The following is a 26,465-nucleotide window of genomic DNA, read 5'->3' as shown; positions in this document are numbered from 1 at the left end:
AATTAGGAATGTCTAAGAAGTCGATTTATAAAACCATGACCCCGAAGCACCTCACATCAAGGTGATATGTGGCATAGGTTACATGCTAGAACCTTAATGTTAACCCCACTATTCTGCTATGACAATTGTGAACGACCTCAACTTCTTCCACTATATTGGAATGGTCATCTTATTGTTTTCATTAAAGATGTTTAACCTACAATCAGAGTACTGTATTGTCCCACATGTAAAAAAGAGCTCTATTGATTTGGAATATGGTCAAGATAAGGACAAGGAAATTGTCAAATGTAGCATTTTGAATCTGCCGGTCTAACTTTGCTTTCATTACCGACTGTTCTCTCAAGTCATACCCGCTTGTGCTATGGCAGGTGATGAGGTACAGAGCATATTTTGTATTTTGAAAAAAAAATGCTAACAAGCATATCCAGCTGAACCTCTTCACCAACATGGATACGGTCCCATTCAATTTTGACATTCCAGTGGTCCACACTGGAGAGAAGAGGAGGCCAACATGGTAGTTATGCGCACCACGAGGGTGGTTGCCCTAGAAATAAGTGGACACGACCAAAGTGAAGTTGTACGTGTCATGGGAATGATGGCTAATACCGCTTTATTAAGGCTGCGAGGCAGCACCGGGTAATTTACGGCAATATTTGTGAATGGATCTGGTTGCACAGTTGTTGGAGATTACACAAAACCCTGCACTATATCAGAGGACCTACACATCAACCAGACTGACTCTGATCTGACCTTGATGATTGAATTGGATTCGATGTACCTTTATTCGTCTCACAGTGGAGAAATTTACATTTCACAGCAGCAAAGTTATGAAAGGAAAGGAAAGAAAGAAAGAAAGAAAGAAAGAAAGAAAGAAAGAAAGAAAGAAAGAAAGAAAGAAAGAAAGAAAGAAAGAAAGAAAGAAAGAAAGAAAGAAAGAAGTAGAAAACAAAATACAGGAGCTGCTGGAAAGGCAGCCATTCTCGCGGCGCCATCTTGAAGTAAAAAAGCATAAACAAAAAACTAAATAACAAATAATTTGACAACACAAAGACACAGAGTCATTCATTCTCTAGCACATGCTATACCCTCTTTGTGACATGAAGCAGTTGTAGATGAAAGAGGAGAGGATCAAAGCGTCCTTTTCAGCAGTAGATCAGGGACATCATAGAACTTGCCCTTCTGTTTATTTCAGATACATAATAACTTTGATAGATTTGAGGATGAGGATTGATTAAAAAAAAAAGTTGATTGCTAAATATTTTATAATAGACTACAACCAAACTCAGTTTTTCTCACGCAGCATTTTTAGAATCAAACCTCTGAAAATGGTGGACACTGATTCGCTGAGGCGACCCCGGAAGGGAAAAGTCGAAAAGAAAAGAAGAAGTGTGCATGCCCTTTACCATGCATTTCTTGGCTATTGTATATGTTGACTGTGCTGTTTTCTATTTCAGGTAATGACTGTAACCTGATGAAACAACAATGCAGCTTGAAAGACTGTAACACTACCAAAAACATACCTCTGCTCTTGCAGTAGACTACAGTTATCCAGGCTGAATAATTTCTCCATTTAGCTTCATTCAGCTTGGCAATATTGGCAACATAGATGTCAGTTGGCACTCTCTTTTTTTGGTGTGTGATTGGGCACACAATTATATACAGCATTTTGTGTATTGATGCATGATCCATATTAAGAACAAGAACTCACCTTCCTCTCTTTGTCTCCATACTCAAGGCCTAGTGTATCCATGGCACGGACAATGGCAGCCAGAGATTGGATGGTGTTGCTGTAAACAACAGGCTTGTACTGCTTCACATCATCACCAGAGAAACCATCCTCATGGATGATCCTAAATACAGACAAGCCAAAAAATTAGTCAGTGGAAATATGCTGTAAATCTAATGCACAACATTTGGTAGGGTAAAAAAAAAGTATATGCAATATTATTACGATATTCAAACTACAGATTTAATCGTGGATGATATGTGCTGGGGTCAAAGATAGGTCTGGGATCATGAATATAATACACCACAAATTAATATAGTTTATAGCAACATAAGTTGCTCAAAATAAAAGAACAGCGAGGAACAAGATTACATTTAGCCACAGCAGAAGTTGCAGCCTGATCCATTATTTTAAATGTCATGCAGTCTTTCCCTTCCAGGAAGACAAGCACATACAGTCAAAACACTGTTTTCTGGGCAGACAGTTGCAAGTAGGTAGGGGGGGGTATAAAAAAGTATGCTTTTTGTAATTTGTGAAACAACGATTTTCTTTTGCAATATTGCTCCAATATTTGTGGATATTGCGCCCAGCAAATCGAGCAAATCCGGCCATCTTGTTCAGGATAAGCACTGTTGAAAATGGGTGGGTAGATATTTGTGTTCTTGAGTTTCAGTGCAGTGTTTCAAGCAGTAGTTATTGGCTTGAGAGAGGGCCAATTCATGCATTTATACACAAATGTACAGTATTTAACATTAGCTTTTAAAAAAGGTACACTATGTCATACAATAATATATATGCCAATATTTGGCAACATTTTCTGTAAATTTGGTATACACATTCATTGCTTTGCGGATGCCACCCAGCTCTATCTGTCCAGCAAACTCGACACCTCTCTTCCACCTTCTTCCTTTTCACTCTGCCTCTCTGAAATTAAATCCTGGTTTACAGGCAGTTCAATGGACGATCATCAGAAAAATCAAGAAAAATCATGGTTTGGGGTTACATCCAGTATGGGGGTGTGAGAGAGATCTGCAGAGTGGATGGCAACCCTCAACAGCCTGAAGTATCAAGAAATATCACTTTCATCACATTGCTGCTGTGAAATGTAAATTTCTCCACTGCGAGACTAATAAAGGCAAATCCAATCCAATCCAATCAAATTCTTGCTGCCCATTACATCCCAAACCGCAAATTCTGCAACAGGAAGGTGTTCCTTCTCATACTTCAGTCTGCACATCAAAGTTCCTGAAAGCAAAGAAGGTCAAGGTGCTCCAGGAATGGCCAGGCCAGTCACCAGACATCAACGTTATTGAACATGTCTTGGGTAAAATGAAGAAGGAAGGTTGGAAGATGAAACCGAAGAATCTTGATGAACTCTGGGAGTTCTGCAAGTCTGCTTTCTTTGCCATTCCAAATGACTTCATTGATAAGTTAATTGAGTCATTGCCGAGATGTATGGATGCAGTCCTCCAAACTCACGGGAGCCATACACGATATTAATTATTTTTCTAAGGTATCATGACTTTATGTTTTGACGTTATTGTAGCATATTTGTGTATTCAAAATGAAATATATGTATAATTTCTACATTATTTTTGTATGTGACAAGACTTTTGTCCAAGAAAAATGTGAGCATTCTGTCCTAATTAAATAATAAAACTCAATAAATTAAATAAGCCTTAGAACTACACACAACATACCTTATTATATGTATAATAAATGTGCTATGCTATTGTATTGTAATGAAAGAAATAGAATGCACTTTATAATAAAGTCACTTATATATATATAGATATATATATATATATATATATATATATATATATATATATATATATATATATAGATATATATATATATATATATATATATATATATATAGATAATACATTTTATACATTTTACATTACATTTTTTATACATTTTATATATATATTACATTTTATATTTTTTTATATCTTCTGGTTCGATGAATGTGCATATAAGGTGTTATAGTGTCAATGGGTATTACAAAATAGAATGAAATATAAAATATTCCGAGGATGTTTAAAGACAGTTCTATGGTAATGGTACCACAACATTAATTCGACTCCAGCAGATTGAAAAACACCAAGACCTATTCAAGGAAGCAAAGCTTAAATGTTGTGTGTGTGCGTCCAATTATGTGTGCTTGAAAATCTGGCCTGCGAACGTGAGTCCTCATGCATGAGAACCTTTTCTCATTAGCCACTCTCCAAGACCTTCTGTCAGCGAAGAGTTGCATGTATGAGAATAATGTGTGTGTGTGTGTGTGTGTGTGTGTGTGTGTGTGTGTGTGTGTGTGTGTGTGTGTGTGTGTGTGTACATCTTCCTTGATATAATCTGGACAGTGACCCAAACAGTTTAATTTCACACTGATACAGACAGATGGGCAGACATACAGACATATGGGCAATTTAACTAAAACATGACACCAGGATCGTCTCAAGGCATCTTTCGAATTTAAGTAATCCTGTAAGCATCGTGAATTCTTCATGTCAATTATATGTGTTTACATATTTTACTGAGTGAGCTTACTTAATATCCTTCCATCTATCCATTCATTCATCTTCTGGACCGCTTTATCCTCACTTGAGTCGCGGGAAGTGCTGGAGCCTAATCCAGCTGTCTTTGGCTCTAGGAAGGGGGCACGCTGAACTGAATGCCAGGCAATTGCTGGGCACACAGAGACAACGAAACACTCACACCTAGGTTCAATTTGGTGTTCAATCACCCTGTCATGCAGTTTTCGGATTGTGGGAAGAAACCGGAGTACCCATATAAAATATGGGAAGATGGGGAGAACATAAAAACTCCACACAGGAAGGCCAGGGTCGAACCTATGTCCTCTGCACTGTGAGCTTGATGTGCGAACCGCAATTGCACCGATCCGCTGCTGACTTAATACAGTCAATACATTCATATTTTTCTAAAAACAGTCTAAGCCATAGCACACGGTCAACAATATGGCTTGCCCGAGCAATTCAACATCAGTGTAAAATACATTTGTATATCTATGCGTCATCTGGGCTGTTTATCCTCTCGAGGTTCACGGCCATGCTGGCGCCGATCGCAACTGCCTCCCTGCAGAAGGCGAGGTACATCCAGAATTGGCTACCAGCCACTCTCAGGGCACACAGAGACAACCAACCATTCTCACTCACATTCACACCGCAGGACATTTTAGAGAAGTCAATTAACCTGCCTTGGATTGTTTTGGAATGTGGGAGGAAACCACAGACCCAGAAAAACACCACAGAGACAGGGGAGAATACGCAACTTGCACAGCATAAAAGGCCTGGGACCCAGAAATGAACACTGTGATTCGGCTATACAAACCAGTTGATCATCGTGCCGCTCCCTCCCATCTTGATCTATTGTGAATAAAGTTACAGTGTGAATAGCGACATTTCATGGTGAAACGTCTGTGTAAGCTCTCAGTCGTACAGGAGTGGTCCATCGATGAGAAGGTTTCTTCAGCCGTCATCTGTACAATTTTGAAGGTTTCGGACGTTTCGCCTCCTATCCAAGAGGCTTCGTCAGCGAACTAAAGTCTGACTGGTCGTATCAAAGCCCTATTTATATATCCCTAATGTCCAGGCATGGCGGCGCCGGACATAGCTATGATAGGTCCCCACTCTCAGGTTGGGGGGAGCAGATGACCCCTCTCTGTGGCTCCACTGATTGTTCCTACATTCCTGACTAACGACTTGCCTATTTCCCCCACTCGAATGTTGCCTAACCTGTTTTGCCTAAGCAGGCTATTGTATGAACGATCCAAATTGAACCTCACCCCACCAGACCGGTTCAAAGAAGGATTTTGTTGTTTTATAAGAATCGCTTCTTTTACCCCCCTTTCAAACCATCTATGTTCTTTCGCTAAGATTTTAACCTTTAATTAAGTAATGGAGCTCGAAGTGCATGCATCATGAACAAAGTGTGCTGTGTTTTAGCTCCAAGTGACAAAATACTATGATGTCAAATGACGGTCAAAAAAGTCACATTCATAATAATTTGTTTTTTTTTCATCTTGCTGATTTAATCACAAAATGCTCTGTCAGAAACATGCACAATTCTATGCACTCTATTACTGCATTTTGATCGCACCGTTTCTATCTTGCTACTATCCAATTGCACCCTTTTCTATGACACTTTTTCATCGTAGTGACAACAAAGGACACCAGGCCAGACCAGGTGAAGTCAAGCTGGGGCAAAGCGGAGGCGAGCTATTCTGGAACCTGCAATGGAAAATGCACACCATATTTCCTATTACCCCCACCATTCTTTCCTCACAGGCACTCATGTGAAGAATACACATGGGCATATACGCACACAAAGCCAGCACACTGTGCTGCAATATTACATCCATATCTTGGTTCTGTATTGCATGGTCACTTGACACCATTGTTTGTCTAAATATAACTGCACAAGTCTTTGAGGTTGCCTCTTTATCAGTATGTTGCACAGCTAATCCATTTGCAGTCTTTGTCGACAGGGCCCTTTTGACAAAGTGCAAACTGACCCACTCCTGTCAACGTATATGTATATCATTACAAGCACATTTTACAAGTTTCTGTTTGTAAATGGGGGGGGGGGTCTTTTTAATAAACATAAGGTAGATTATTGCAGAAGAGCAATATGACAAATAAGAGGCATCATTTTGGCCCGAAGCCCTGATCAACTCAAATACGGTGGTACCTCGGTTCTCGAACGCCTCACAGTTCGAACAAATCAGAGTTCGAAAAAAAATATTCGAGATATTCTTGCTTCGTAGTTCGAACACCAATCGTAGCTGTCACGTTCCGAGCGAGAGTGACGGCAGCTGACTCGTCGGAACGTAGTGGAATGTTTGGGATCCCAAAGCAGGCGGCAGAGACGTACGACCCAAGCAGGATGTTTATTCACAAATAAAAGAAAACACAGCGAGTAAGAAGGCAGGGGGTGATCCGACCCGCTTACTACGCCAAAAAGCAAATGGCACACGAGGGTGCAAAATTACGCAATTCCGGAAGATGACATAAATTTACGGGACGCAGGGAAAATACCTCGGACCGGATACACTCGCGCATCGAAGGAAGAGTCCAGGTACGGTGGCGAGGTGAGTCAATCATCCGGCATTGGCGAGGTGATCGCGAACCGTATAAATGCCCTGTGTCCGTGATTAGAGAATTGACAGCAGGTGGAGAACGGCCGGGAGAGGCAACCCCCCCCCCCCCTCTGTCAACTCGCAAGTGACAGGAGCAAAGAGATGGTTTTGTTGTTCGAAGAGGGTCCTGGAACGAATTATGGTCGAGAACCGAGGTATCACTGTACTTGAAATGCATGCCTCAGTCACTTTGTAATCTGGCATTACTCATTGGCATCACACATTTGGGTCAAGCAGCAACATCCTGACAGAACATACCTTTCACGAACACCTCTCGGCTCTGAGTGAAGGATCTATTTATTCTTTTAAACACCCACAAACCTATTTTTAGTTACATATTTTTCAAGGATGTTGATTGAGGTTGGATAAAGAATGTTTTAGGTTCAGGCTGCAACGTTTTCCACATGGTCAACAAAATGGCCAGTAAAGTAAAAAAAAAAAAGTCAGTTAAACAATTTTGGAGATGGATACACACTCCGTCCTTAAGGATTTGCACATTTTGCGTACACCAATCAACAGTGCTCAACAGATATTTGTGCAGAGGTGAGTACCGAGCAGATGAGTATCCAGTCCATCATGTGGCACAATAAGGCATGATCAGTCTTTTACTTGACTGATTTATATTGATGACCCTGTGCTAGGGCAGCAGATGGACAATTTATGGGCTTATGGGCTGCCCACACTCGTAGTGGATCTCAGTTAATTTTTAAGAGTAAAAATGTTTACTGCTGCGGATCTAATGGATTCAGCATTCTTCAAAGTGCAATAACATTGTTCACTGGATGGCAGACATCACTCATCAGTGCCTCCAAATATAGGATGTGGTTGTGTAACAGAGCAGATCCTGGCTTCTTGCCAGCCACCGCATTTGATCAAGAAAAGGGTGTCCTTGAGGTAAAAAAGGAAGCAGATTATATGATCACCAAATTTTACATGCAAACCTGTCTTTCTAGTTTGCTTAGCTATATCATGAAAGATTTCAACTGAAGTCGCCTCTACAACACTAAAAGTACACAATTGGAAGCTTTGTCCACAAGGTTGGGAGTTGGGTTGAAGTGCAAGAGGTCTTAATACATTTGTGTCTTCCAAAAACATATGCAATGTTTAAATGGTTTGGCAATTTGCATACTCGGCACGGCAGCCTGTTTCCTGCTTCGGACTATACCGTGACTGAAAAGTGTACTTGAAAGTTTTGAAAGCCGCTTAGAAAGAGGAGTCCACGTGGCTTGTCGTGCTTTGCTTGTAGCTTTTGCTTTATTGAATAAAACAAACGTTTGATTTAAAAAAAATCGTTTTGTTTTTTCTTGAAGAAGTTGTTGGCCACACGTGTCGAGATGTTTTGAAAGTTGTACGCTCGACGTAAACGTACGCCCCGGGCCTCCGGGCAGACGTTATTTCAAACACTGATTTTGTCCAAAACCTTTATGGACAGAATCTGTTGGCACAGTCGAGGTGCTGAGAGGGTCTGATTTGGTGACTTGAGTATTACTTCTCTGTACATTGTGGTTGTGTTGACTTTAACAATCTGCGGTTTCTAACTCTCAGTGGAATGGTTCACTGTTGAGTTTGAAGCAGTTGGGATGAGAAGAAACACCTCCAAATCATAGACAAGGGTCCTCAGACGCAGATGTATGGAGTGCCGGAGGAATATTTTAGGGTCTTTTTCACAAGTGATGAATGGAAATTCACAGCTGGGCAGCATCTGCGGTGATGTATCGGTCAGTCGTGATGAAAGAAAAAATCTGAGCCAAAAGGCAGTTTTCGATTTACTCTACATTCCTATCCGCAGCAATGGTCTGTGGGTCATGACCCAAAGAACAAATCCAATTCAGTTAATTTTATCCAAAAGTTCAGACTTTCCCACAAAGATATATTGGAGGGACCATGTCTTCCGGTTTGACTGAGAATGCAGGATCCCACCACATGAGCTGGCAAAACATGCTGATGAGTGTGAACTCTACTTTTCCCTGCTATACATGTTGCATCTAAAGTATGACCAAACCAGATAAAAAAATATATCATATTTTACTTTTGTCGCATCTGAATAGGTAGGCAGCTTAGTGTAGTTTCTGGAATATGAAACCATCTGCTGTCAGAATTTTCAGTCGTTGCTCCCCTAATGGTTGAGTCCTAATCTTACAACAAACAATTTTCAATGCCTCTTTAATTTAGGTTAGAAATTTTTATGTTTGTAAGCAACAATCACATCACATTCCTTGTTGGTGAAAAAAAACTATTTTTTCTTGGGCACATCAGTGTTCAACCTGGAAAATGTGACTGGGCTAGATATAGCGTGTTTAATTTGCCGATACTGTGAAGCCGCCACAGCATGAGACAAACATATTGTCTTGCCTACAAATTAAAATTGTGTGCATTTTGCGCAGGCTCATATTGCATGAATCATTCTAAAAACGTCTGCCAATTGTATTATGTTCTTTGAATGCAAACACAGTACTTTCACCATTCATTTGTACATATAACTCCGCTAAATAAAATTGATGTGACTTTTGAATTAAACTTTAAGATCGCCAAAGCAAAGGACAACAAAAATTTACCTTATCTTGCAAGTGCCAGAATTTTTACCAGACGTTATTTACTGAACAATGCAGGTAAAGTTTGTGCACAAGTCTTAAATTGCAGTACTGCAAAAGTGACAATAATAAAACAATTAGCTAAATGTGCTTTTTGGGGGGTTAATGGTTTCGTGTCAGATACTGTAAATATTTAAAAATAATGTTAGAAAAAAGATTTGCCTTGTCTACAGTCTTCCATATTATCATCTAATCCTATGTATGAAGACATACCACAGTTGTAACTACATAGACACATGCAGATGTAAAAATGCAAAAACACACGTTTGTATGCCTGATAATGTATTACATAATCTACCCAAGTGTTATGCGGCGAGACAGCAAGCAGGTGGAAAGATGATAAAAGTTCACTCAGCTAGATCCAGGAAGGATATTTTGAGGTTTCTTTATTTGAAGTTGCAATGGATGTCAGTTTTCGGCAGACCACAGTTAACACAGCTCTCAAGGCTGTCCATTCTCCCTCTTCTTCCTCCTTCGAAGTGGCGTCCTCAGTCTGGTTTTAAAGGTGGTTCACCTGCGCTTCTGGCCAATCAGGACCCACCGGCAATTGGCCACTCCCAGGTGGTTGCAATCACCTTTTCATAGTCAATTAGTGGTCGCCCAAGTCTACTGTTATGGATGAGGAGAAATGTGCACCTTTCTCCCATCCAAAATCCAGAAAACACGAAATTATTTAATGCTTCTTTTGGCATCATGACATCATTCACACCCTCTCCTCAGAGTTCAAATAATCAGCACGAACATTTTTCTTTTGTTTGTCAGGGCAGAGAACCTCATATGTGACAGGTCATATTCTCCTAGTCACAGTATGGGCCCTGCCACTTTGCCAGTAGCTTACTTGGTCCCGTAGGTAACAATATTAACACCTTCTGTTGAGCTCTGGTTGTACTCACTGTCTGAGTCTTAGGCATCATCACTGGTTCCATTTTACTCTGCTCAGTTCCAGCGTTGGCTTGGCAACTGTCGGACGCCTCCTGGAAAAGAAGAACGGCATCTTCTTGGGGCAACTCAAGCTCCTGGTTTCCTTGATCCTCTTCAGTCCAGTTTGGTCGGGCTGTGCTGCAGGACTTCTTCCTCGTCCCACCTTCTTCATCTTGGCTTTATCTTATCTTTCTCCACTTCAACAAGGCGTAACGATCCCACCTTCTTCATGCAGGGCAAAACGATCCCACCACTGCCACCAATTGTTATGCGGCGAGACAGCAAGCAGGTAGAAAGATGATAAAAGTCCACACAGCCAGATCCAGGAAGGATATTTTGAGGTTTCTTTATTTGAATTGGAATGGATGTCCAGGCTGTATTTTCTCCCTCTTCTTCCTCATTTGAATTGACTTCCTCAGTCTGGTTTTAAAGGTGGTTCACCTGAGCTTCTGGTCAATCAGGTCCAAACGGCAATTGGTCATTCCCAGGTGGTTGCAATCACCTTCTCAGAGACAATTAGTGGTCGGCCGACACTACTGTTTTTAATGGGGAGAAATGCACACCTTTCTCCCATTCAAAATCCAGAAAACAAGAAATTATTTAACGCTTCTTTTGGCATCATGACACCAAGTGGAGAAGTGTTTTTTTTATGTTGCATGGCCATTTGGTGGTCTGTTAATTTGAAAATGAGCCTACACAAATATGCCGAAGTAATGAATGTATTTTTGGTTGGAAGTACAGTACCACGAAGATGTTGTACAAGAAAAGAAAAGCAAGAATATGAATATGTTATGAGCAAACTTTGTATTTGGGAAAATAAATCACGAAATTCACATCCGCAGACTTGTAAGTAACCAGACATTATGTCATAGATTTTATCCCAGCTGTCTCTGATGCAAGGTCAAACTATAATTAATCATGTCCCCTGAGTGAAAGTAAGTTATTTACTATAAAGATTTACAATCAACGTTTATCATGGTAAACAAGGAAAGCTATCTATCAAATTGCATATTATAAAAAATGCAGACACATTGTATGTCGTAATTAAAGCAAGTACACTTTTTGATGTCACTGAATTGTATTGCGCTTTTGGGAGTATACAGTGATATAACAGATTACCAACAACAACCAATCTCAAACGAAAAAGTAAGTATTAAATGATTAACGATGAGATTCACCATCTGTACAAGGTTTCACGTTTCGCCTCCTACCAAGAGGCTTCGTCAGCAAACAAAGTCGACTGGTCGTATCGGCCCCATTTATATATCCCTAATGTCCAGACCTGGTGGCGCCGGACACAGCTATGATAGGTCCCTACTCTCAGGTTGGGGGGGGGGGGCGGGACCCCCCCCCCTGTGGCCCCACTGATTGTTCCTACATTCCTGACTAACGATTGGCCTATTACACCCACTCCCCCCGGTATCACCTCATCAGCATAACGACCCTCATCAGCATTGCGAAAGTTGCCTAACCTGTTTTGCCTGAGCAGGCTATTGTATGAACGATCCAAATTGAACCTCACACCACCAGACCGGTTTAATGAAGGATTTTGTTGTTTTATAAGAATCGCCTCTTTTACCCCCCTTTCAAACCATCTATGTTCTTTCGCTAAGATTTTAACCTCATTGTCGTCAAATGAGTGGTTGCTAGCTTTTAGGTGCAAATGTACTGCCGATTGAGGCCCACTAGTATTATCCCTGCGATGTTGATAAAGTCTTTTTTTGAGAATTTGTTGAGTCTCCCCAATGTACTGCTCTTTACAATTTTCATTCTTACAATGTATGGAATAAACTACATTACTTTGTTTTTCATTTGGTAGCCTATCTTTTGGATGCACTAATTTTTGCCTTAACGTGTTTATCGGTTTGAAATAAGTAGGAATTTTATGTTGCCAAAGGACTCTTTGTAATTTTTCAGAAACTCCTGCAATGTACGGTACTGCTATTCCTCTCCTTTTAGAATCTTGAGAATTGTTGGTTTCGTTCGCTATTCTTTCTTTCTGACATTTGTTGAATGACCACTGAGGGTACCCACAGTTAGTGAGTGCTCTCCTGATATGTTTTGACTCCTTTTCTCTACCTTCAGTGCTAGTTGGTATTAGTTTAGCCCTATGCTGGAGGGTTCTGATAACTCCTAGTTTATGTTGTAAAGGGTGGTTAGAGTCAAAAAGTAAGTATTGGTCAGTGTGCGTAGCCTTCCTAAAGACTTCTGTTTTTAGCGCTCTGTCCTCTTTTATAATTACTTTACAATCCAAGAAGGCTAGTTGGTTCTCTTGAATGTCCTCACGAGTAAATTTAATGTTGAAGTCTACAGAGTTGAGATGATCTGTGAAGGATTGAATTTCTTGTTTCTTAATTATGACAAAAGTATCGTCCACATATCTAAACCAGTGTCTAGGTTTTGTCCCTGGGAAGGATGTGAGGGCCTGTTTCTCCATCTCTTCCATGTAAAGATTAGCCACTATGGGTGAAACTGGTGAGCCCATAGCACAACCATGGATTTGTTTATAAAATTTTTCCCGAAATTGAAAATTACGTAAAAGAGGCGATTTTTTATAATTCTTATAAAACAACAAAATCCTTCATTAAACCGGTCTGGTGGTGTGAGGTTCAATTTGGATCGTTCATACAATAGCCTGCTCAGGCAAAACAGGTTAGGCAACTTTCGCAATGCTGATGAGGGTCGTTATGCTGATGAGGTGATACCGGGGGGAGTGGGTGTAATAGGCCAATCGTTAGTCAGGAATGTAGGAACAATCAGTGGGGCCACAGGGGGGGGGGTCCCGCGCCCCCCCCCCCCCCAACCTGAGAGTAGGGACCTATCATAGCTGTGTCCGGCGCCACCAGGTCTGGACATTAGGGATATATAAATGGGGCCGATACGACCAGTCAGACTTTAGTTTGCTGACGAAGCCTCTTGGATAGGAGGCGAAACGTCCGAAACCTTCACTTTTGTACAGATGACGGCTGAAGAAACCTTCTCATCGATGGACCACTCCTGTACGACTGAGAGCTTACACAGACGTATTAAATGATTAGAAAATCTTTTTTTCCAGCATTGCCATCCATAACTCATGTGGACAAGAAAAAAAAATGAAACCACAAGTACCCACAAGTTTGTTTGGCTAACACTGATTCATTTGCAATGACATTTAAAATAAACCTCAAAGTATTATGTACTACAGGGATTGTAGCATTTTCATTTTTATTTAAATTTATATTTCATTGAAAAAGTACGTTTTTGTTTCTTTTTTTTCATGATTTTTCATTTCTAAAATTTGCTAAGAGCACACTGTTGCCATTAGAATAGCTGTGAAACTGCCATGGGGTCAATCCTCAGCCAATGCCTCATTCAGAGATGCCTTATGATTGCCTAATCAATACTGGATGTTGTCTGGCTTTCACCACGAATGAGCTGAGTTTGACTCAGCTCTCTCTGATCAACAAAGGCAGTAAAATGGGTGACTCGATCAATAAATAATAATTTGAAATTTTAGTAAGTTGTTTAAAAAATAATTCAGTCGACTTGTTCTTACAAATTAAGGTCATGCACCTTTTCCATAAAGTCAGACTGAAGAAACATTGAACTCCTATAAAATGAAATCTGAAGATATGGCATAACACAGTGCAATTTAATGTGTGGAAATATTTTATAAGAATTCCTAATGGTCCTTTGGAAAATCAAGACCCTGGATTACATCATTAAATGCAAATGCAATTGAACTTTTGTCAGGCATCGAAGGTACATTTACAATTCTCCATCTGAATTTATATTGGTTTGAATTAAATACATAATTGCTTCTATTGTCCTATTGTAAGCTTTACTCACATCTCGACGATTTTTTTCCGTCTTGATCGGTGTATTCTATTTCTAATTTATCTGCACCTTTGTATTCCTCACCTACATACATTTATTAGTATCATTTCGGTTGTGTTCACTCATCTGTCATCTTTTCATGCATTAAATTGGACACTGTGTTCATTTCATCTGCTATGCTTTCATGCATAAAATTGGACATGTTGTGTTCATATAATATACTTCAAAATAAATAATAAGATTGTTGCGTTGATATGTTTGGTGACGTACTTTTGCAAAAAGTCATGCAAAAACACAAATAAGCGCGCATCTGACTCCCCATCTATGCACAAACCACAGAGACACTTCTGTCAGATGACTACCATCACTATAAAAAGATGACATTGTCTCACAGTGTGACCAATATTGAATCAGGCAAATGGGTCCAAGGCAGTGGCTCAAAAAGACCACAATCACATGGCACGATGAAGAGTAGCACAAAAATATACATGTGGGCAGAAATGCACACATGGAGTCTTGCCTTTTGTCGTTAGAAAATAAACAAACAAACATTTATATTGAATTGGTCTCATTTAGCTGCTGAAAAACACTTTCAATGTAGAGCAAAAAGAAGCTCAGCACACAATAGTAAAACAGAACAAGAAAACAAAACTAAAATACATTAAATGGATAAATACAGCAAGGCACTCCAATCATAGTATGTTTTTACCAGATTAATCAATAAGGCGGACACGAGTACAGTCAATCATACAAGCTGTGCTGAAAGCGGCTGCAGTGTGAGTGTCGAGAAATAAACCATAGTCGGTGTAAACAGAAACTGCATACCCCAGTGTGGATTAAATGTTAAAAACAACATAGTTTTTGCCCCCGTTCTTTATTATTGCCCCATTTACTGATCGACTTACCCACAAAAGGGGTGTGCTGGAGCCAGTCCCAGCTGTTTTTGGGCATTAGGCACGGGACATCCTAAATTGGTTGCCAGCCAATCGCAGTATTTTTTGTCCCATAAAAACTTTGGTAATAAGTCTAAAAGAACAATACAAAAAAGGCCTTGTGTAAAGTATTTGCTTATTTATTGTTTTAATTCTATTTGTTAAAAATGAACCACTGTTTTACTAATTCACTGCCAGACATGCAAAAATGCGTCCTCTCCAGTGCCAGGGTTTTTGTCATTGTCACTTGAATTCCAGGACCAACAGAATATTGAGTTTTAGGACTGAATAAACATTCAATGCAGTGTAAGAAACCATAGATTCTCTTCTTTAATCCGAAAATAAGAGCTAATTCCTAAATTATATGGGTCCGGAGTTATATGAGCTTGAAATGAGGGCGGCTGTCCAAAATACAATGCAATACATACATATTGGTTTATATTGCGCTGAAACAACAGCTGAAGCTGGAACAAAGTGCTCACATGGAAAAAAGGTATAGGTGCCCCCTTGTGGAAGGGAAAAAGCATTGCCAGAGGCCAAGGCCAGCATGTTATCGGCACCCAAACAAGAAAAAACAAAATCCGAACAAATTCAGGAATGGCGCTCTACGTCATATTTTAGTGGCGAAGCTTGTAAGGTTGAGCACCAAGTCTAAAAGAAGACAGTGGGAACACGAAGCGCCCACGCAAAATCTGTCTGTTTTCACGTGTGGAGTCAGCATCTCATCATCAAGCCCCACTCAACTACACATTTTTGCAATGTCTGGCAGTGAATTAGTTTCACAGTGGTTCATTTTTAACAAATAGAATTAAAACAATAAATAAGCAAATACTTTACACAAGGCCTTTTTTGTATTGTTCTTTTAGACTGATGAACAAAGTTTTATAATTGACAATATAGAAAAGAACAAAAGTAATATGAATGTGCATTTTGAAATTGTAAATGGCAACACATAAGCAAAGTGTTCGACACAAGCAAAGACCACAACACAACAAAACACACACACACACACAGACACTCGCACGCGCACACACACACACAAACACACGCACACAAACACTCATAGATATAGTAACAAGCGGTTCTTTCACAGCTCACTCAGGCAGCCAATCAAATCATTCCGGGAATGAGCACGCCCACGGCTATATTTAACCAATGAAGTATGATGTTCTGGCTGACAGACCCCTTCAGATGACCAGTCAGATGCGCCAAGGTTGGTGCCAACATAACCAGCCCCCATTGCCTCTCTTCCACTTCCAACCACCACTATTTCATGTGTTGAACTGTTCCACAGACGAGGAGGCTAATAATTATCAGATCAGAGCAGAGTCCAGTGAAGGTGTGGCCTTGCATTCTGGACTGCCGACCTTCTTCTGCGTGAAGCAGTATGTCTCATTTCCCCCTGCTTCCTGCATAAACAAAGAAATGTTATGATTCTCTCCATACATTTATTATCTTGCCCAAAAGAGGATTTTCACCATTTTTGTGTCGTTATCTTCTTTTTTTGTTTTATACTCTTCATCTATTTATCCGCCCATGAATAAACCTCCATTTGCTGTTGGTTTCGTTTGGTGCTTGAACAGTTCTCTCCTCCATTGTTTTTCTGACCCAAGTGAGCTTTCTTGCATCTTCATCTCTCCAACTACAAACTGTTTACTTGTTCTTAGAACCTGGACCCATTCTGTGTAAACATGATTTTCTCCCTTATTCTGGACAGTGGGCATTAAAACTCTTTCCCAGCCTCCCTCATCCCTCCCTCTCTGCCTCTTGTCTTCTACACTCCCATCCTTTGAGCACAAAACACAGCCTCACTTTTTTTCCAACTATTGCCCCAACCTCTCTTTCATTCCCCTCTTCTCAGGCCCAGACCTAATTATCGCCTCTTCGAGAGAAAGCACATACACACAACTTCACAGCCTTCACGGTGAGAGAAGCCTGTGGGAAGCATCGCAGCCGTGAGCCGATGTTTGTTCTCCCTTTGGCCGAGCACCTTTACTCCTGTTGGTAAAGCTCATATATACACACATATTGGAAAGCAAATTTAAAGGGGAAGTCAAGTCAAAAATTTTCTAGAAGTTCTATGGATTCCTATTCATTATTTAATTATTACATGTTTGTGCTGAAAGCCAGTTTGTAAGCTGCCTACAATAGAAAAAGGAAGACCAAATATATAGCTGCAAGAGTACTGTATTTTACGGTGTATTAGGTGCAATCAAAATACAGTAAAGTCTCGTAATATCGATATTCAAGGGAGTCCGAAAAAATATCAATATAACCGGGCCTATCGATATATCCGACCCTGTTTGCATGTAATTTTCTCCGTGCGTGCATAGAAATAGTATCGATATAACCGGGACTATCGATATATCCGATATCGATATAACGAGACTTTACTGTATTTGATTTTTTTCAAAAGATGACTGTGTGCCTTATACGCAGGTGCGCCGTATGCTGTATGTGAAGTAATATTGAGCCACATCAGGTCGTGCAACTATACTTTCAGCAGCCACGACTCCATTTCCTCCCCCTTGTAGAAGAAGTAGTGCGTAACCATAGCGTATACTGTAGTGCCTTATAATGTGGTGTGCCTTATAGCTGTTGGGGTAATTCGTTATACGAACATCTTTAAACATCGCTTTCTAATCTTTGTTTACGTTTTGGACTTCCGTATACGATACATATCCTGCCTTCCTTTACATAATGTCGCACACCATTACGTCACATCCTATTGCGTCGCACACTGCGCCATATAAATGCCCTCCCAGTCCGTCTCTCTCTCTCTCTTCATGCTTCCTCTTCAGCCGACACCGCGATGTCTCCTCTGTCTTCAAGATGAAACTAACTTTCTGTCCAACACCTGGCTTCCTGCTGATTTAACCATCCTCTGCCATCAACGCCTGTATAAGCAATGAACCAGGGACGAACGATCAAGATAAACCCATTAGGAACCATTTTCTATATTTATATATTATATTTGGATAGTTTTTTCATTCGTTGAAGGTCCTCCCTATCATCCTGTGCGCCTTATATATGGGGAACAATTAAAAATACACCATTCATTGGGGGTGCGCCTTATACTCCGGTGTGTCTTGTACACTTGAAAATATGGAAAGTTGAATCTGTCTTATGTTTGTGGTATTTAGTGGACATCTGCATTGATTTTTTGCTGACATGGTTGTCTAGTTGCACTTGAGTTCAAAGGGCAGAACAATATATTCAGGAATTTGGATCCTGCATGATTACCGTATAAATGGGATGCTGGATGGCCACATTATAGAGCAGTGGCTGCCTGAAATCTGTTTGACTTCTGAATTTTGGTATTCGCCCTGTTAGCTGCAAAACAACTAACTGTGGACTACAGTTACCATTGCACATCTCATTCCAATGCACTCTATTGTTTTACAATCAGAGTACAGTACAGTTAATAATTGAAGAAGATGTGAACCATGTACAATGTATCCCTTCAGGTTTACAGAGGCCTATTCCAGATGACGTGAGACAGGTGGTTGTTTATAAAGCACCGGACACACACACAACAAACATTTGGTGGGGTCAGTGGTTTGGACTGGAGGGCAGTGAGCAAGTCAACTGGCTTACCAAGTGAGGGCAGTTGGGTGTATGTACTCCTGCCTGTGAGTCAGTGGCTACTAAATGCCCACCCCAGCTCCCTCTCTCTCTTTCTCTCTCACTCTGTCTTTAAAGTGAGACTATGAGTATTTATGTATCTCCAACAAACATTCAAACTCCCAATCATATAATAAAAAAAAAGCCATACAAGGATCGGAAAACATGCAAATGTCACACACTGTGTGGAAAACCCTTGGACAGGGTGGGGCAATTGACACTCCGTATGCTTTTTTTTGCCATTATATGAATATCAAACCAATATGAGCTTGAATTACTGAGAGAGGGCACAGGAATGGTGAAAAATAGGATATGCGTTAGTGTTATTACTGAAACTTTAACACACACTCCTCGCTGGTTCTTCAGTCATGTCAGGCACGCATACACAGTCGACCAAGGTGGCCCGTCAAAACACCACAGTTGGTTAATCTGCAATGTGGTCTGGCTTTGCAGATGTATAACTTCTGCTGACTTTTATTAAGGTCCCGCTGAGCTGTCATCATGCACATTTTTTTTTGGGGGGGGGGGGTTATTTTTTGTGTTCAGTGGCTTTCTACACAAGGAAAACTGGGCATTGAAATTTAGCATCGACATTATAAAATCTGTGCAATGTGTGATAGAAGGGTTTCAGCTATGATGAAAGGAAAGGTATATAAAACAGTGGTGAGACCAGCCGTGATGTTTGGACTGGAGATAGTGCCACTGAAGAAAAGACAGGAAGCAGAGCTGGAGGTTTCAGAGATGAAGATGTTGAGGTTTTCTTTGGGAGTGACCAGGTTGTATAGGATCATGAATGAGTATATCAAAGGGACAACCCATATTAGAGGCTTTGGAGAAAACGTCAGAGGCTAGACTGCGATGGTATGGAAATGTCCAAAGGTGAGAGATTGGCTGTCGGGAGAATGATGCTGGGCCTTAAACTGCCAGGCAGGATACCGAGAGGAAGACCAAAGAGGAGGTTTATGGATGTTGTCAAAGAGGACATGAAGGTAGCTGGTGTGAGAGAAAATGATGCACAAAACTGGATGGATGGAGGACACGGATTCACTGTGGCGACCCCTGAAGGGAAAAGCTGAAAGGAAAAGAAGAAGATTGTAAAATCTGAGGAATTCTATGCAAAATGTTCCACTCCATTCTCAATGCCCAGCCCAGCCATGTGTCGTTTATTTTTTGCCACAATAAATGATGTCTTGACCAGGTCACCTCGAGGACCAAGGGTTTGAGAGCCTAACTCATAACAAAAATGGTACACATTTAAAATTAAGTAGCCTTATACAACTGAATCCGTGTTACACATCTACATTATTTACAGTGTTACACTTCTACATTATTTAAACACACTTCGTCAAAACACTATGAGAGTGGTCAGTTGTCCTCTCAAGCAACATTTTCACAGGTGTTTAGTGGACATCTGCATTGATTTTTTGCTGACATGGTTGTCTAGTTGCACTTGAGTTCAAAGGGCAGAACAATATATTCAGGAATTTGGATCCTGCATGATTACCGTATAAATGGGATGCTGGATGGCCACATTATAGAGCAGTGGCTGCCTGAAATCTGTTTGACTTCTGAATTTTGGTATTCGCCCTGTTAGCTGCAAAACAACTAACTGTGGACTACAGTTACCATTGCACATCTCATTCCAATGCACTCTATTGTTTTACAATCAGAGTACAGTACAGTTAATAATTGAAGAAGATGTGAACCATGTACAATGTATCCCTTCAGGTTTACAGAGGCCTATTCCAGATGACGTGAGACAGGTGGTTGTTTATAAAGCACCGGACACACACACAACAAACATTTGGTGGGGTCAGTGGTTTGGACTGGAGGGCAGTGAGCAAGTCAACTGGCTTACCAAGTGAGGGCAGTTGGGTGTATGTACTCCTGCCTGTGAGTCAGTGGCTACTAAATGCCCACCCCAGCTCCCTCTCTCTCTTTCTCTCTCACTCTGTCTTTAAAGTGAGACTATGAGTATTTATGTATCTCCAACAAACATTCAAACTCCCAATCATATAATAAAAAAAAAGCCATACAAGGATCGGAAAACATGCAAATGTCACACACTGTGTGGAAAACCCTTGGACAGGGTGGGGCAATTGACACTCCGTATGCTTTTTTTTGCCATTATATGAATATCAAACCAATATGAGCTTGAATTACTGAGAGAGGGCACAGGAATGGTGAAAAATAGGATATGCGTTAGTGTTATTACTGAAACTTTAACACACACTCCTCGCTGGTTCTTCAGTCATGTCAGGCACGCATACACAGTCGACCAAGGTGGCCCGTCAAAACACCACAGTTGGTTAATCTGCAATGTGGTCTGGCTTTGCAGATGTATAACTTCTGCTGACTTTTATTAAGGTCCCGCTGAGCTGTCATCATGCACATTTTTTTTTGGGGGGGGGGGGTTATTTTTTGTGTTCAGTGGCTTTCTACACAAGGAAAACTGGGCATTGAAATTTAGCATCGACATTATAAAATCTGTGCAATGTGTGATAGAAGGGTTTCAGCTATGATGAAAGGAAAGGTATATAAAACAGTGGTGAGACCAGCCGTGATGTTTGGACTGGAGATAGTGCCACTGAAGAAAAGACAGGAAGCAGAGCTGGAGGTTTCAGAGATGAAGATGTTGAGGTTTTCTTTGGGAGTGACCAGGTTGTATAGGATCATGAATGAGTATATCAAAGGGACAACCCATATTAGAGGCTTTGGAGAAAACGTCAGAGGCTAGACTGCGATGGTATGGAAATGTCCAAAGGTGAGAGATTGGCTGTCGGGAGAATGATGCTGGGCCTTAAACTGCCAGGCAGGATACCGAGAGGAAGACCAAAGAGGAGGTTTATGGATGTTGTCAAAGAGGACATGAAGGTAGCTGGTGTGAGAGAAAATGATGCACAAAACTGGATGGATGGAGGACACGGATTCACTGTGGCGACCCCTGAAGGGAAAAGCTGAAAGGAAAAGAAGAAGATTGTAAAATCTGAGGGATTCTATGCAAAATGTTCCACTCCATTCTCAATGCCCAGCCCAGCCATGTGTCGTTAATTTTTTGCCACAATAAATGATGTCTTGACTAGGTCACCTCGAGGACCAAGGGTTTGAGAGCCTAACTCATAACAAAAATGGTACACATTTAAAATTAAGTAGAATCCCAGTGTTACACATCTACATTATTTACAGTGTTACAATTCTACATTATTTAAACACACTTCGTCAAAACACTATGAGAGTGGTCAGTTGTCCTCTCAAGCAACATTTTCACAGGTGTGAAAATGCATGCAACTTAAAACAGAAGCATTTCTAACACACGTACACACGCACGCACACACACACACAGTCTCTCTTAGGATGTTGGCCCAGAGAGTACTCAATATCATATTCAGGAAATATGTGTGTCCATTAACATATAATTCATACAGTTCATCATCTTTCCAGAGGCAATGTATTGGTGTTTCATTGGTTGCCTTGTTCAGTCTCCCACTTCACAATGTATCACATGATCAGCAGTACTCTGAAACATGTTTCATCTGTGCTCCTGGGCAGGTGCGTTATCACTGGTTTGTCACAAGCTTCTGTCTTCCGGCATCACCAACACACCGATTGAGTTAACCAGGGAGTCAATATGTTTAGGTTAAAATCCTGAAAAAAGACATACCCTGTTACTCTAATAAAAACTTCAAAACTATCATTGATATATTGTTGATTTTGTACATCACTCAAATGGACTTCTTATTCTCGCTCTCTGATCTTACATGTGGAGCTGCGACACAGTGCTCACTCGAAAGAGACACCATAAAATCTCAACCCAAATCTAATCAACTCATCGCCCGGTATACTCTCTCAATTCAACACACACACACACACACACACACACACACACACACACACACACACACACACACACACACACACACACTGACACTGGCAGACCCCCACTTAAGGGACGACTCAAGTGCACCCCAGATGTTGAAATCCCTTCAATTCAAAATACAGTCAAGCCATTTAAATCAAATCCAATACTGAAAATCACCTGAGACTTTCTGAAGGAAAATGGAAGGAGGATAGAGGAGACAAAAGTGTTGCGCATTTCCATTATGCCACAAGCTCATTTTAAAGAATGAGCCTTCATTGTGGAGCAGAGATGAACACACATTCCCAAATCAATCAATTATTTCAGTTCTGAAAGGCTATCAATGAGAAGAAAGCTGCAGAAGGAGATGGAAATAAATCAACTTGTAGAAAATTGGCTCATCCGCGAGCACGAGAATCATTTCAAAATTGTATTCCAACATTATGAGTGCAAATTGACATTACAATCCAATGAACAGAATTCCTCAGTTGAGATGACCGTGCATTTGTTTCAGATATTTATTCCAGTCCACTGAAATCAATCTGTTGAGGAATATTCTGTTTTGCAAAGTCTACACTGTACATTCAATGAATCCCCTGCGAGTTTCAGTCAACGTGCAGAATGTGCCACACTGCGAGAATGACCATTAACAGCTGAGAAGAAGGCTCATCTGGAGTCACTGAATCATGTATTCACGTGATTTGTATTCATATGTCGCCAAAGCCTTTTATCATCTTGAGTGTACTGAACTATTTGTAAAGTGATGCAACACTGAAGTTGTGTTTTTTGGACTTTTTTGGGGGCCAAGCCACTACTGGATTAAATGCTGAGTAAAGTGTTCATCCCATCGGCAAAACTGCAGACGTCCATGATGTTCTCAAAAGTGGCCACAGCATACAGTGGCCCTGGAGGAAACCTTTTCCTCCTTTTTCTTTTCTTGTCCAAAATGACGCCCAGCAAGCACCTTGAAGCGGACTGACACTATGAAGCCAGTTGCACTTTTTTTTCTGTCCACCTGAGTGCATGCTGGATGAACTCATACCCGCAGGAAGGGAACGATGTGTCGCTGCAAAGCCAGAAACTATAGCTTGGATGGACACTAATGTTGATGGAACTGTCCTCTACAAAAACTAAATACATTTTCCCAAAATATTTCAAGAATATTCCTCAACTCCTCTGAAGTGGACAGCTGATGCAAAGTTTTTTCTTTGCACAAGATGCGCACTTTTGCCCCCAACCTTGTTTCCCCCAATTAAGAAAGAGGTGGACCTGTCGGGTACTTGAATAATGAGTAATGAATATACATCACAACAACACCAAAATTAAATGCTCTTGTTTTTCAGTCCTTTGACTTTCATAGACTATTCATGTCACAGACTCATTTTGTCCGATAGTATTCGTAAAACAGTGGAAAAAATGTTAATGGTATGGTACCTTTTAAATTAACACACAATTAATAAGAGAAACAAAATTGGATTTATAAATGCTTTAGTTTCATGTGAATTGAGGTACCTTTTTCACAAAAGTTAGATCACCTTCTGTTTGAGTATCAAAGATCAACTGTACTTTTGTTTACTTTTTGCATTTATAGTGCATGCCAACAAATGATTTGAATGCAACCCGGGCATGAACATTTTGAATACAGTAGATAAGATGGATAACATTTTTTTTCTCAACAAATTTTGTGGTCAACTGAGCCAATCCCACCATCTAGCCTATATATCATGATATTCAATGTTAACGTAAGCATTCCAGTGCCAAAAACAACCAGGCAGGCTAAATAACATTTCATGAGGTTCGATCAATGTCTCCAGTATATATTATTGTCTTTGATATTCCAGACACAGAGTTGCCCAATGATCTTATACACTGTAGATTTATTGGACCATTCTTAATTGAGACTTACTTCATCTGTTTCACGATGGTGCTTTTCCCTGACTCTCCAGCCCCTGCAGGTTGAAAGAAAAGACATTGTAAACTGGGGGTGGCTTCGTGTATCCTTATTCGTGTATTGTGTGACAGTGAAGATGGAGAGAGAGAGAGAGAGAGAGAGAGAGAGAGAGAGAGAGAGGAGAGAGGGAGAGAGGGAGAGAGAGAGAGAGAGAGAGAGAGAGAGAGAGAGAGAGAGAGAGAGAGAGAGAGAGAGAGAGAGAGAGAGAGAGAGAGAGAGAGAGTATCATGATCTCCAGTGAACAAGCTGGGTGGAGATGTCAGAAGTAGGACGCGCCCGTTCCTTTCAAACTTCCTTTTCATCCCTATGAACGCGGGTGGCCACGAATAATGCAGAAGCCAGATCAATCTAGCAATCAATCTATATTCTATTGATCATCATGTACCTTATATTTGTGTATGGAGGCCGAGGTTTAATGGATGCGTGATGTCAAATCAAATTTGAGTGTGTTTAAGGCACTCAAATATCCAATTCAAAGGAATCCATTATTTCACGGTTTTCTGACGATATTAAAGGGGATTTTATTCTTGAATCCGTTTTTCTCCGAACCGAAAATGACTACAACACACGCACACACACAAGGGCGCACACAAGCACACACAGACACACACACACACACACACACACGTCGTAGTTGCACGGAAGCCTCGGCGGTGGCTGATGAACCAGGGTTTCTCTTACCGAGTAGTAACAGCTTGACATCTTTGGCCGCGGTGAGCCCGTCTTCTTTGAGGTTCTTCTCAATGGCTTTGCTCCGGTCCAGAGCAGCCCTCTCCTCTGCGCTCAAAGTACATCCCATGGTTAGAGAACACAGCTTGATAGCCTTGCCGTAAACGGCACACACGGGCACAAATGCAATTTAAAAAGAGTGGGAACTGGTTGCAAATCCCGGTTTTGCTCTCTTCGAACTCTGTCGTTCTCTCTCTCTCTGGGCAGATCCCGCTCTCTTACGCTCTCAAGGCGGCGGCGGTGCCGTTAAAACATTTAAACCTCGGCTCCACTCGTTTTGGTCCACGGAACAACAGGACGTGGCCACTTCGCACCTATTCGTCTCTGAACCGTGGATTGCAATTGATCCGTTTGTCCGTCCGTCCGTCCGTCTTTTTCTTTTTTTTTTTCCTTTTCGGTATATTTGCTCACTCCTGAAACACGCCCGGTTCTGTTCGTCTCCACTCTGTTATTGGTTTGCTCGCATTATCCTCCTTTCGGATCGTCTGGTGACAGGGACTCACTGTGTGTGCAAAGCGACAGACTCCCGGTATCTCCCGTCGAGCCTCGGTCAGTGCGTCGTTACTTCATTCGTTCGCTTGCAGGTTGGTGACGTCACAAGAAGGGGTGTGTGGAAGGGCAGAAATCTTGGATGCTCTCAGTGGGGCTGTTTAGTGTCGCAGTGATGTCGTTTAAAGGATGTTGCCAACTAAACCACAATTTTCCGGTATAATGAAATTAAATCGTATGGGAACTAGGCAAGTGTGGGGTGTCGTGTTTGCATTTATAGAAACACATTCATAGGCAGCACTGTTGAAAAATGGTGGTTCGAATATCACTTCTGAACATTAATGTTAGGATAGTCGCTATGAATGGTTGTGTTGTGGCAGTTGAGGAAATAGCACATATACGCACACACACACACACACACACACACACACACACACACACACACACACACACACACACACACACACACACACACACACACACACACACACACACACACACACAAACACGCACACACACACACACACACACGACTGACTGACTGACTGGAGCACGTCTTTATTACAACTGCGAACATGTGGATCTGACTCAAACATGGAAAGTGCAGTAAAACATTCTTAACTTAAACATACCCCCTGCCGTATGCCTGCTGGGTGAGGCGCATGG

General features: G+C 41.0%; 1 protein-coding gene across 1 annotated transcript in view; it reads right to left on the bottom strand.

The window, feature by feature from the left end:
* LOC148898327 (guanine nucleotide-binding protein G(o) subunit alpha) overlaps positions 1-25,871 on the bottom strand; it is a 112,495-nt gene extending 86,624 nt beyond the window's left edge. Inside the window, exons 1-3 of the mRNA XM_088997488.1 lie at positions 25,263-25,871; positions 24,537-24,579; positions 1,709-1,850 (exon numbers count right to left, since the gene is read on the bottom strand). Coding sequence (XP_088853614.1) covers positions 1,709-1,850; positions 24,537-24,579; positions 25,263-25,380 — 303 coding nt within the window. The 5' untranslated portion in view covers positions 25,381-25,871. The remainder of the gene's footprint in view (positions 1-1,708; positions 1,851-24,536; positions 24,580-25,262) is intronic.
* Positions 25,872-26,465: the final 594 nt, after the last annotated feature.

Source organism: Hippocampus bargibanti, linkage group LG05 (assembly GCF_051943395.1).
Source record: "Hippocampus bargibanti isolate YZ-2025 linkage group LG05, ASM5194339v1, whole genome shotgun sequence".
Taxonomy (NCBI): domain Eukaryota; kingdom Metazoa; phylum Chordata; class Actinopteri; order Syngnathiformes; family Syngnathidae; genus Hippocampus; species Hippocampus bargibanti.
Note: the sequence above shows the minus strand (reverse complement) of the source record. Positions and strands in the feature narration are given on the sequence as shown.